General features: G+C 39.7%; 1 protein-coding gene across 4 annotated transcripts in view; it reads right to left on the bottom strand.

Annotated features, from left to right (window-relative positions):
- Positions 1 to 11,563, bottom strand: part of LOC119901899 (macrophage mannose receptor 1-like) — a 32,050-nt gene extending 20,487 nt beyond the window's left edge. For 2 of the 4 annotated variants that reach the window (XR_005444261.1, XR_005444262.1), the window contains exons 1-18: positions 11,393 to 11,563; positions 10,457 to 10,813; positions 10,108 to 10,278; positions 8,512 to 8,667; positions 8,162 to 8,272; positions 7,724 to 7,861; positions 6,694 to 6,873; positions 5,612 to 5,766; positions 5,188 to 5,301; positions 4,940 to 5,055; positions 4,632 to 4,780; positions 4,349 to 4,548; positions 3,931 to 4,052; positions 3,754 to 3,826; positions 3,481 to 3,634; positions 3,211 to 3,246; positions 1,405 to 1,568; positions 713 to 774 (exon numbers count right to left, since the gene is read on the bottom strand). Coding sequence is in view for 2 of the 4 variants with exons in the window: in XM_038717664.1 (XP_038573592.1) it covers positions 713 to 774; positions 1,405 to 1,568; positions 3,211 to 3,246; positions 3,481 to 3,634; positions 3,754 to 3,826; positions 3,931 to 4,052; positions 4,349 to 4,548; positions 4,632 to 4,780; positions 4,940 to 5,055; positions 5,188 to 5,301; positions 5,612 to 5,766; positions 6,694 to 6,873; positions 7,724 to 7,861; positions 8,162 to 8,272; positions 8,512 to 8,667; positions 10,108 to 10,278; positions 10,457 to 10,813; positions 11,393 to 11,498 (2,564 nt within the window). In the remaining 2 variants the exon portion in view is untranslated. The remainder of the gene's footprint in view (positions 1 to 712; positions 775 to 1,404; positions 1,569 to 3,210; positions 3,247 to 3,480; positions 3,635 to 3,753; positions 3,827 to 3,930; positions 4,053 to 4,348; positions 4,549 to 4,631; positions 4,781 to 4,939; positions 5,056 to 5,187; positions 5,302 to 5,611; positions 5,767 to 6,693; positions 6,874 to 7,723; positions 7,862 to 8,161; positions 8,273 to 8,511; positions 8,668 to 10,107; positions 10,279 to 10,456; positions 10,814 to 11,392) is intronic. The other 2 variants (XM_038717664.1, XM_038717665.1) reach the window with 1 other exon arrangement.
- Positions 11,564 to 13,149: the final 1,586 nt, after the last annotated feature.

Here is a 13,149-nt window from a genome sequence, read left to right as displayed (position 1 = left end):
TTTTTCTATTTCATTCAATTTCATCTAAAACACCACATTTCTGTAATAACCATGTATATTACATTGTACTCACTCTGCATGGAATAATGGAATTATACATGACTTTTCTTTATTTTGAAATTGGCAATAAATATCAGCCAACAACAGCCATGCTCTCTAAATATTAGCAGCGGCTATTGAAAAACCCATTTCGGTATGAATCCAGGCAGCTGAATCCACTGAATTTTGCTTAAAGAAGCTGCACTAATCAATACTTTTATAAATGAATGTAATGTGTAAGAATTTGCATGTAATGGTTAATCTACAGAACTACCACTCTACCCTACAGTACCACTGAGCTCTAGAGAGCTCTTTAGTCTGTTTTAGATCATTGTTTTGGTTTTCTGACTCTCAAACTCCACTCTCATCAGCCTCCTTACCTGCCAGGGCAGGCAGCTGTTTTTCTTTGAAAAGTTCTGCTAAACCAATCACGTACCTAATTTCTGTGCCACAGATGCTAGAGCAACCAAATTAATGATATTTACAAATGGCACAAATATCTGACTGACAGTCCGGTTGAGCACTTCTGGTATCAGGCCAACCTTGCAGCAGTAACTATTCAAAATGCTCCAATGAAATTATATAAAGCATAACTCATTGTTCAACCCATCAAATTGATACTTTTATACTTAATCCTCAATTTCATTTAATCTATTATTTAATTCATACTCACCCAAATGTACTATCAAGATCTACAGTCAGGCCTATCCAGTAAGAACTATAACCTTTGGATATCTACAAACATAAACAGAGGCACATGGTAAAACCAACAGTACTTACATTACAGTACATTGTGAGCATAGACTGTATATAAGAAGTGGACGTAGCCGCAATGACTTAACTGACTGGTTTGTGGGCTACTGTTTGGAAGCCTTGAGTTTTACCTTTTGGCCACAGCCATCTTGTTTTGTTGGAACTAGAAGTTATTATATTTTAACGAGAGGGTGGAGCTGGGTAGGATCACATTGCTACATCTCTGTCCTGATTGCCAGGTCACTGTGGTAGCGATTTGTCAATCACAAGGTAGCCACATCCTAAAGCAATACGCTGTTTTTTTTTTTTTATGTACTTCACTCTAAATGGGATTATAATTTACAAAATGAACATCATGCTGTATTAAAGAAGACTTGAAACTAGCGATTGAGAATATAAACTTGTTTTTCTCAGTGACTTCTGTGACTCGTTTTTGCAACCAGTAGAGTCTCCCCCTGCTGGCCATAAGAAAGAATGCAGGTTTAAGACACCTAACGCATAGGCTTCACTCTTCAGACTCAGAGGCTACGTCCACTTCTTATATACAGTCTGTTTCTGAGATTAAATGCTATAGCTAACGATTAATGTCAGGATTTTAATGTCACTGCTCACCTGTTTCCACAGAAAGACACTTTCAGCTTCACTGTTGATAGTTACCAAGTCACCATGCTTCTGCTGGCAGTAGTGACGAGCTTCTTCCATGGCCATCGACATGCTGTTAATATAATACTGATTCCCATTCCATTCCAGCCACCCGTCTGAGGTCTTATTGTAATCTGCAAACATGTTAGAAATATACTGAAGTACATGTGTAGGTTCAGATTTTTTTAGTTGCTTGTTAGCTAAAAAGGCTAGGCAAAAAATTTTGCCCATAAAATACTAATAAATATTAATATAAAATAAAATATGCACTCAAATCAAACATAAAGATTTGTGTTTCATTTGCCCAGTGTAGTACTACAATTCGGCATTGGTTTGAAGTCCCTGTGTCACATGACTTGGACGCTATTGAAAAAAAAGGCATTATTTTCCATAAATTATGAATAAATATTAATATAAAATAAAAAATGCACTCAAATGAAATATGAAGGGGTGTGTCTCATTTGCCCAGTGTAGTACTACAATTCGGCATTGGTTTGAAGTCCCTGCGTCACATGACTTGGAATCTATTGAAATAAATAATGATTTTCCCATAACACTGTTTTCACAATTTGAATTTATTGATGGTCCCTAAGCTAACCCCCGTTGGTTAAAAGCGAGCCATCAGAGGTGAGCTAACCGCAATTATACAACCGTCACTGGGTGAACTGTATAAAAAGCCGTCACTGGATCCTGGGTGAATGTCTTATTTGTATGTATTTGTCATCAGTATGTTTTATAAGGACCCAAAAAAACACTCGCTTTGGATTTTTTCCACACGCACTTTTTGCACTTCTTAACAGCACCGACAGTTGTGTTCACTGTTGCTTTACCTGGTCCATGCTTGTAAAATATGCACTGTCCCTGCGTCTTCTAATGTAATACAAGAAAACGTCTCTCACTCTCTCTCTGTGTTTCTCTGCAAAGTCCTGAAATGGGTCGCTATATGTAGGCCTAGTCTACTTTAAGTAAATTCTAACGTTATGTGTGGGGAAACACGGCTTATGGGCGGATTAAGTATCACTCTTACTACAGCACCTTTTAGCAACGCACATCAGAAAGGAACTAATCATTCACACATTCATTCACTGATTACCTTTAGGAGCAAATTGGGGTTCAGTTTCTTGCCCAAGAACCGTGAAGAACTTCCATGTTGATGACATGTTTTAGCGTGTTGTGACAGTTTGACTCTTAATTTATTAATGTCTGGGGTGCCAGTCAGGTCTCTCTCCTGACATATAAGATAGGCTACTAATGACTTTTGTTTTTTAATCAATTGACACAAAGGACCCATATATATAATATAAAAATATAAATAATTATTCACTAAATTAAGGTTTGAGTGGCTTACGACCGGGCGGTCTGCTGGCAAAAAGATCCTGGTCTGGGCATTTGGTTATTGCGTTTGTTTGTAGAGTGATGCGGGATGAGGAACAGTACAGAGGCCGACGCTTGTGCAGGTGAAGAAAACGATTCATCAAGGGATTATACTACCTTACTTTAAACGTTTTCTCACAAGCAAAAGAGTTTTTTACTCCGCCACAATCGCGCTCAATTCACTGCTCTTACGCCGTACGCCAACGTCCATATTGATAAATCTCAAAGTCATTATGGTTTTGGGTGTACGCCAGGTGTACGCTGGAAATTTGGTGTACGCACTTTTCATAAATGAGGGCCAATCTCACGCACAAAAATACGCCCGTTTCTACGAAAGATTGATAAATGAGGGCCACTGTGTGTGTGCCTATGCCACTTTTGTTCCTTGTATGGCCCACGTACCTCGAGAAAGTTCTGGAGGTGGACTTGGAGTCACTCCTGTAAGGGCATAACCAGAAGATAATTCAGAACACTGAACAGAGCACTGCAGTGATAGTAGGCAGTTGAGAATAGTTTCACCAAAAAATGAATTGAGGAAGGCTTTGTTAGAAAGCCAAGCTTGCTCAAAATAACCTTCAGCAAAGGTTAAAAAAGTGTTACATGCTCTTCTTTGATACCTTGGTACAGTAACCAAACAAATGAGAAAGAGAAGGTTTCTGTCCCTCATTTTACCTGCACGGATCTGGCACAGCCAGTTATGGCTCGTCTCACAGTGCACATCGTTCCAAGACCCACTGCTACTACGCTTATACATTTTGAATTCAGTGCAAGACTCTACGTTGTTTTTATTGTTTGGCTCTCCATCCTCCCAGTGTTGAAAGTTTACCTGTAAACAAAAGCAAACAATACAAACACAGTGATTTAGAATTATATTGTGTATTTTATCGAGTCCCCTAAACTAAAAATTATTTACTCAACTATTAAAGCAGAAAACTGCTAACTCACTGGGGATCCATCACTCCATACATAACCGGTGACTGGGTCAGGGGCACTAAGTCCAATCCAGACTGTTTCATGGCTATAATGGACAAATGTATATTAAAGATTTAAATATGAAATCTGTTTTTAAAATGTTAAAAGAAGAAACATTTTTGTATTTTTTTCTACTTTGAAAGGTCATACCGTCCTGGTAGCTGTTGTAGCTCAGCCTCGCTGTGGATGCTGAGCAGGTCTCCTCCGATGGCCTTGCAGTAATCTCTGGCCTCATACCACGTCCTCTCTTCTGAAGAGGACTCTTTAAACCACTTAAAAACAAGACATAGAGCTTCAACATGGTTTGGGAGTGTCACTTCACAACAAGCTCTGATGAGTCATTTAAAGGGACAAACTCTCAACTGTCTTTTTGGATAGTTATATTTGAGTGAGGAAAAAATTTAAGTATATAAAATATTAAAATATTAACACTACTGAGTAACCAGCTAACAGAGAGGAGAAATTCAATCACATAAGTCAGGCTGAAAGGACGGAAATAAAATTACTAAACCAAAAATCGTAAACTGAATTGATCTTTAGGCGGAGGATTTTATTTTTAGACCTGTACCTTGAAGCAATAGTTTCTTGATCCTATTGGAGTCCAGCCGTCAACACACCTGGTAGGGGCACGAGTGGGTGGTGGAGGGGTCAAAACCGCGCCCTCTGCCAGGTGTTTGCAGATGTATTTCACCTTATTGTTGCAGGGCAGCACATCCCAGAGGCCAGCAAAAATCCCAGTTTTCATGGCAACACAGCCCTGTTGGTGACCTTGCATTGTTGAAGGTAAAATTGTGAAATGTCAATTGTGAAGCCGCTATCTGCCACATATGAAGTTTAAAATTTCTCCTTACCTGGCATTTCAGCATTCCAGTGAGTAAATCTCACTGAGTCTGTGTTGGTCCACTCAAATTCGTCAATGTTTTTCTGGTTTGAGAGGCCCAGCCAGAAGTATTTCTCTGGTCTCAACCCCACCAAGCTGACGAGGAATGCATTATCCACCCTGGAAATGTTTGCACAAGCAAGATCATAGGAATTCTGGTGTCAGAATTTTGTACTGCAACAAAACATTATATGGTTTAAATTGTATTTGTTAATACTAGACATTTAGGTAAAAAAAAAACATGCTTAGAACATTTGGAATTAAAGAAATTGTTCTTACCCATTTGAAACATCAGCTAAGTAAGAACCTGAACTTTTGCAGTCATCTTTAGCTTCATCAAAAGTTTTGATCTGTGTGCTTATAAAGTAGCAGTATGAGCCATGTCTTCTCCAGCCCTGGATTGTTGGAAAACATAGTTAAGGCAGATGGAAGTTCAGGTACAACCCCCAGGTTAAACTTTGGGGATTATTTCATGAAGAAGAGATAAACAGTTTTCAAACAGATAAAATTAAGTAAAGTTAACGCACAGGTTTGCAGCCGACATCCTGCTCCACTTCATCTCCAGTGGGTTTTGAGGCACTCATCTTCATACAAATGAAGCCATGCTTCTCTTCACACACACGGTCAGCCCAGTTTCCATTCTGCAACAACCATAACATGTATGTGGAGAAATGTACTGGAAAGTACTACAGTGAATGTACTGGTATTTTAAACATCGAACAAAAACGTCAGTACTTAAAATGTACAAATATAAAATCATACAGACATATACTGTAGGCAATGTATGTACAATTAAAGAAACTGTGATGTGTAGCTAAACAATTTGCCTTTTTGCTGCCTGACTACTGATAATCAGGTTTGAAAGCATTTTAATGCCATTTTCTCTCAATAAGTGTATGTTATGTGCCTATAATTGTAATATGTGCACTATACTACATATATGCTTCTTACCTCTCCACTGATGAGAACACAGTCCTTTATTTCAGTAGAGACAGAAGGTTTCCCAAATTCCCAGCTAGTGAAACTGACAGTAGTGTGGTCAATCCAGTCAAACAACCCCTCTGTCTTTCTGTCATTCAGTCCAATCCAAAGCTCATCAGCGGATGCTGCAGACATGAACAAAAGTAAATAATCTTTCTGTAAAATATTTGCCTAAAAATTAATATGTAACATTCGGTGTACAGTTTAAATTAACTCAGTGCTACCTGTTTCAATAAACTGACTCCTAATTGGTTGATTGTCACTTATTATTATTGCACCATTGATTTTGGCCTTGGTGCCCTCCAGTTTTACCACGTTGCCCCAATAAATTTGTATTTATCAAAGGCCAAAGTGGCCTTGCCCAATCAAAAGAATTAATTCCAGGCCTTCATGTCCTTTTTGTGGTGAACTCACTGTACTGCACTTGCCTACAATGCCTGTTATTTATAGAATGGAAGATAGCATTTGTTCAGACAGAGCACTGAAGTCACGCTTGCATTAGTTGATTGGAATCAGCTGGTTCATTTATGCTTCTATATCACTGACTCATTCTTTATCTGTTTGGCTACCAGCTGGCTAGTAGCATCCAATCATATTTCTGAAGGTTTACACTTCTTATTATTGCTCTAGTCTGCTGATGCACTCATGTCAGTGCTGCTGCTGCCACCACCACTCCAATCTCCTCCTCATGTGGTAAATGTTTGTTTGTTTGTTTTTTTAAAGAAAAAATATTCTTCTGTCCTTTGCCTGAAAGACCACCTCCAATAACAACATTGCTAAGAAATAATTACAAAGGCCATTCATAATTGGGTGGGCTAATTGTTTAGACCATCATCCAGTAAGTAAAAGATGCGTCAGGATCTGTTAACTTCAGCTCAGCACATGACAATGAATGATTGTATATTGTGATTCTTTTTTGTGGTAGCTGATGAGGGCAGTGCATCACAAGAAAATCCTAAAGAAAGGCCGGAGGTCTTAAAAGGTTGGTAATATTTGTTGTAAGGGTTTCTTCTTTACAGGTAAACTTGTTTGTTTTTATTGTCTTCACGTACCATATCCAAGTTGAGAGATGACAAAGCTTTGGTCCTCCACATTGCGGATGCTGACCAGGTCTCCTCCATCATTACGACACTGTCTTTGGGCATCAGACCATGTTTTCTGAGTGCGACTGAGGTGGAAGCAATGACCATTGTAGGGAGTCCAAGGACTTGAACAAAATCCTGTCTCAGTAGCTGATCATGAAAAGAAACAAAGAAATCCAATGATTGATCGACAGTATTGGGTAGTATCAAGATGTTACGGTCTCCCAACGGTACTTCAAAAATACGACGGCTCCTCTTTCTATTAAACTGATACGGAGATGCTATATTGAGATGTTATACTGTAGTGCACAACGGAGGCAAGCAACGCCCCATGAAACTGCCTGACATCATCTTCAACGTAACAACACGATTATCTCTTTCAATTTTCCAGCATTTAGTAAACAACGCACACACTGGAGCTTCAGCTTCAGCCTTCATTCGCAGACAAACACTACACTGAAGATTTACTGTTAAACTTCCCCACTCACCAACGAAGGTTAAAGTCAAGGGCAACTGGACTTGGTTGAAGATACTGGAAGACGTTTCGTCCCCCATCCAAAGGACTTCTTCAGTTCTGACTGACTGGCAGGGAAACTCAGCTATTTAACCTCAGTGGGGTCGTTGGCAAGGGGCATCGATACCGCTGGTTCGTTAGTGTTCGACAACGTCTTCCAGTATCTTCAACCAAGTCCAGTTGCCCTTGATTTTAACCTTCGTTGGATAACTATGACCTGGATGACTGAGAATCTTCACAGACTTCCCCACTCACCTTTCTCTGCTGCATTCACCTGCCGCTCACAAGAATCTATGGAAGAAGGTTCTTACCTCCTATCTGTTTAATTACACAATTACAGTAATATACTGTATCTACCCCAGTGAAATGTCAAGAAGGTATGGAAAATGGATGTATACATAATAGATACTGCAAAAGCCTAATTGATAGGTACAAAATACAGCTATATCGTTCCCAGGAAATGTGTAGAATAGATTTCTTTTTTACCTTGCGTAGGCTGTTGCTCAGCCACTTCACTGTAACAGATGTACCCAAGTTTCTTGCTGCAAGGTGAACTTTGCCAGGAGTACTGTACAGCAGGATCAAAAATTGCACAGTTGTATCCCGGATTAGGAAGAGGATGTCCTAAAACAAGATGACAGTTATGCTAGACATGTTGATTTTGCACACATAGCACATATTCACTTTAATTTAAATTCAATTTAATATTAATCAAAGGTTTGAGATTGTAGAGAAAACTCTGATAACATTAAGAAAAAAACACAAATGTTTTAATGATGTTTGTTTGGTAGTCACAGGTTTAAATCAGGAGTATTTTACTAGCCAGCTTCCCTCTGCTTGAGCTTGCAGGTGTTGACTGATGATATATTACCATTATTATATCCAAATAGAAACACAAAGTCTCAAAGTGGTGGAAATACCTACCTGAGTCCCATTTCAGATAGCGGTAAGGCCTCCCAGAAGACCATTTCCAGCCATGTTCTGGATCCAAAATCAGCCCAGTCCAAAGCTTATTGCCCCCTGTCCCTAGTAATGCTGTTGGGGGTATGGGAAACAAAAATGATACAATAATGACCATAAGTCACCTGACCTGTGCCATTAGTCGTTGGAAAGGCTCAATGATTATTTTGGAACATGTACACATTCAGATTTTTCAATGCAACAATGCATTTCAGAATATCTAATTACAGTAAAGAGTGGTATTTTATCCATTAATGGAAAAACTTCATGCTCCATTTATCAACACATTGAGTATAGAGTCAGTGGCTCCTTACCTGTGACATAAGCCTGCTCGTGAGGATTTGTGATACTGAGCAGGGAGGCCCCCTGCTGTTTGCAGCTGGTGTCAGCCTGGGACCAGGTCAGAGCGGAGTTTGCATTGAGCTGGTAAAACGCTCCTGTTGTTGGGTGTATTTTCCAGCCCTCTTTGGCTGTAAATGTACATAAAAAATATGGATATGTTAGTATAAGAGAGTATAATAGTCTCTGTAACCTAAAGTTTTGTATTTTCATCTTTATTACAGTTTTTCTCGATTGCTTAAGCACATTTATTGAAATTATGCCTCTTTTACTCAAAACTCTAAACACAAATCCACAACTTCTCACCCAATTCCGCAAGCATCCTATTTTCAGGTCAAAATTAAGCTTTCCACTCAAAACCATTCAATCTTGCTGAAAAACCAAACTTTGCCCTCAGACATAACACACAAGCCCTCAAAAACACACAACACACTTACACACTGGTGAGATAAATTCAAAAAAATACTACAAAAACTATTAGTAATTTTCCTTGTAGTTCTCCTCCTCAAAAACCTTTTCACATGATGAAAGCAACAAAAGAAATGTGTAAATTTACACATTATTTATTCCTTAGTGTACTGTACAGTACAACACACCAAACAACTAATTATTGTTCCCCAGCGTCCTGTCTTTGGTCTTGGACAGGCCAGAGATTCTTGTTCTCCACCTCCTCCTCCTCTCCCTCCTCCTCCTTCGTTTCCCTCAACCTCCTCCTCCCTCCGCTTCCTACTACTCCTCATCTTCCTCCTATCCCATCTCCTTCTCCAACTCCAACCATTCCCCTTCCTTCACCTCCTACTTCTTCTCCTTACTGCTCCTCCTCCTCTTCTTCCTCCTTGTTGTCTCTGGTGTCCTCTACCTCTTCCTTCCTTGGATCCACTGTTCCAAAACTGAATGAACTGACTCTGGCCCTTTTATCTATCTATTGAAGCTTCTGATTGGTGTGTTATCAATTGTTTGTGTTTCCACCTGGGTAGCTGTGTGCTAGTTGAGCTCAACCTGTGCCGATTGAGTGAAAAATATTGAATGTCAGTGTTTTCTCAATGACCACATGGTGTAGGCAACGAGAAATGTAGGGATGTGTGTGTGGAGTTTAGAGAAATGGGTGTGCTTTTTGAAAAATGGATTTATGGTTTTGAAATTTTAGTTCAATAGCCTGGTTATAGTGTTGAAGCAATGGAGAATCTGTAGGCAGGGGACAAGATTTTAGTATCGGATGCATTATGGTTTCTGTTGGTAGTCCATTTGTAGTCCGAGTAATATTGCCTAATCATGTTTAAGCAGGCTTTGGTTGCAAGCAGATAAAGAGGAGTGTGGAGAGCAAAATAGGCAGAACTCAATAATAGTTAATGATAAAGCTAATAAAAAGTCAGTTACATTTAGCTTGACTTTATTTTAACATTATGATGTCACAGATATGCAAATTAAGGAGTGAATTTAGTAGTTGGCAACACTGTCTCCTGAAACCTTCAGTCAGTATATCAGTATATAATCAGTATACACTAGCATCCTAAAAATCCTTCTCTCATTGCGGTATAAATATTTTTCACAGCTTTTCATGCAGTACTCACAAGTAACTGGGCAGTAGCCCCAGCGTTCATTTTGATATTTAGTTTCAACTGCACACCAAAGACCCTTTTCAGAGGAGTCAGCCGTAGTGCAGTCAGAGTACCACTGGTCATGGTACAGGAAGGGAAACATGCACGGCATTCCAGCTGCATTTCCACCAATGGCATAAAATTCTAAGAGATGAAAGAAAAAAAAGATTAGTGTGTACCTGCAGTGATTTACCTAACAACACATGACAAACCACTTCAAAACGTGATGTTAAATTTTAAATGCAGGATGGATTCCTGAGAATGTCAAATCCTGTCAAGTACAAGTCCTTCAAAAACAACACTGTTTTATACTGTACAGTACCTCTGTATGTTCTTGTGCAAGCCCCGCTGGATGTCCCTGAGATTGTGAGGTGGTTATTGGGTCCAATTGTTTTGGAGAGAACTGCTGTATTATCTGCAGTGAGCTCAATGTAAAGCTCTCGGCCTTTGAGGGCGAGCACTGTGTTATTCTTGCATTCCCACTTTTGGACGTCGCTGTTTTCATCACAATCGTAGAGGCTTATTTCACTCCCCACGCTTTCCCCCTGGACTCCCAGGCACTTCTTCCTTTGCTGAACAAGAAGTCGGTCCCCAGTTGTCCAACGTATGTCAGTGCAGTGGTTATTAGTTTTAACCAAACAAAAACCAGTGGCTGTGTTAGTTAGTTGAAATGGTGAATCTGTTGAGAAAGAATTTCACTGTTTATTTCAGAAGAACTCAAGAGAATCCAGAACAGGCCCCTCTCCAGTTTACTACTACTACTCCAGTTTTAATTAAGAAAAGACATCTTTATCAGTTTATGCAGAGATATGGTTTAGCCAATACATGTGAAAACCTCAGGAAATGAAATAAAATCAAAACAATGTCCGAATTCAGGCTAGTCAACCCATTGGACCCTCCAACGGACCTTTCCCTGCCTAGACCCTATATCCCTAACAACAGTTCATCACTGGGGTTGTGTCAGTTGTTTCTCATATTTAATGGTATTTACTACTACTAAAAATTATTTACATAATAAACAGAAATTTAATAAGCAAACAAAGTTACAACAATTGGATGTATGTAAAATCTTAATACCAAAAATAAAACAGCAATCACCTCAATACTTAACTGCTGAAAACAGTTTTTTACCACAGGTGACGCACACTGACAGCATACACAATGACAAATGGTAAAGCACACAACAGTCTCAAACACAGAGTAGAGTGCAAATACAAACAATCTCACAAAAAACTCCAAATTGTTTTGAATACTGTACCATCAGAAGCCAAACACTGCAATGTTTGGATGAGGAGCACAAAGGCTGTACCAGTTATCTTCATGGTTAAAAAGATGGGAGTCTTACGGCGGAAGACTTGATCCATGCATTTCTTGCAGAGGATTGAAGAGTTGTGTGAATGACTGATGAAAGTCAGTCTTAATAGTACTGACACATTCTCTACTTCAGACGAACAAGGAGGAGCAAATCATTATAACAGTTGGTTTTTTTTTTAAACGGAACCCAAATGCTGATATTTGCAGTCTTGGTAGTTTTATTGCAATACACATATCATTCCCAGAACAGCATGCCCGTTATTACGTGTCATTGCATAATAAACAGGCAATGTGGGAGACAGGAAGTGCTAGTATTATGCTTCATGGTCCTGACCTTTTAAATGACAGTCAGTCTACCAAACACAGCCCAGAGGAAATCATTTCTGTTTTTTGACTGCAATAGTTTTCCTTTATTTGCCATTAAGGTAACCACCAGTTGTTCCACATATTAATCATCAAGATTTTGCCACTGTATGTAAAGACAGGAGAAGCAGATGTGGTACAAAGTATGGTTGGAGCAGCCAAGCATGATTGACGCATATTCTACAGGACGTGGCGGTTGGCCGTTTTGTGCAACATCCACAACAAGGAAGCTACCATAATGCTGACTTTGCCTTTTTATCTATGCATAAGCAAATACTGGACTTTCTAGAATTCATTGCCACAAAGTCCCAAAATCCTTTTTGTGTACTTTTCGAACATCAGAAACTGTTTAGTGTGTTTCATGGAATGGCTTGTTTAAGTTACACTTGAGAATACTTCTCAGCAGACAGAAGTTCAGCAGGCCTAAGTCCATGGTACAGAGGTACCCGAGCAGAGGTAGTGTGGGTGCGTGGGGGCGGCTGACACAGGGCCCCGGCTGGGGGCCCTTACGTGGGCCAGGAAGTTAAGCTCAGGTGTTCTGAACACAAACGAACAACAACGCTGCATGCCGCTATGCTGCATTGGGAAGATTCAGCAGCTCTTATCAAATGAAATAGTCCCTTCACTCCTGTTTTAAATGGTAAATCCAATATTATGTAGCTGCAGTACCGGAGGCTGTTGTTCCGGTCCTAGGATTACGGTCTTGAAACTGCACCCTCCGGTACTGCAGCTACATACTACTTGGTAAACCAACACTATATTCTAAGCAGACATGTTTTAATTAACATAAACCATAAAGTAACATCTGTATTTCAAACAAATGGAAAATATTATTAGCACATTTTACAAAACTTCTTTCACCCTCATGCATCATGGGAATTCTGAGGGATGGAGGCTGCGTGCACACAGCGGTTTATTTATGGCATCAAAGTCCACTGGAAGCCTCTCTTAAGCATTTCTGCAGCGGAGCTGATTAAGCAGGCTACATAGTTAAATTGTTTCGTATTTGTCTGATTTAACGGGTATTTTATTTTGAAAATTGACCGGATTCTCAGCACATCTGCTCTGTGCTGCTTGACACTGGGACGCTTCTGGGATGTAGGCTTCTGGTGTGAGCACAAACATTTACCAGAATTTCGGAGTGAGTCCGGGGTCATGTTAACTTGGTTTAAATAACTTTGTAGCAGGTGGGCCCCGTGATGAAGCTCCACCCCCACTGTGCTGAGTCTAGCTCCGCCATCGTGTGGTAACTTTATTTGCAAGGAGAGATGGCAGGCTTACAGTCAATTAAAAGAAAGTAGTCAGACCACATCAATTTTCTCACGCGGTGAAAAATAA

The sequence above is a fragment of the Micropterus salmoides genome, unplaced genomic scaffold (genome assembly GCF_014851395.1).
Source record: "Micropterus salmoides isolate LMB-PRFRI ecotype aquatic unplaced genomic scaffold, ASM1485139v1 Ms_hic_scaffold_14, whole genome shotgun sequence".
Taxonomy (NCBI): domain Eukaryota; kingdom Metazoa; phylum Chordata; class Actinopteri; order Centrarchiformes; family Centrarchidae; genus Micropterus; species Micropterus salmoides.
This window is presented reverse-complemented; position numbering and strand designations above follow the sequence as displayed.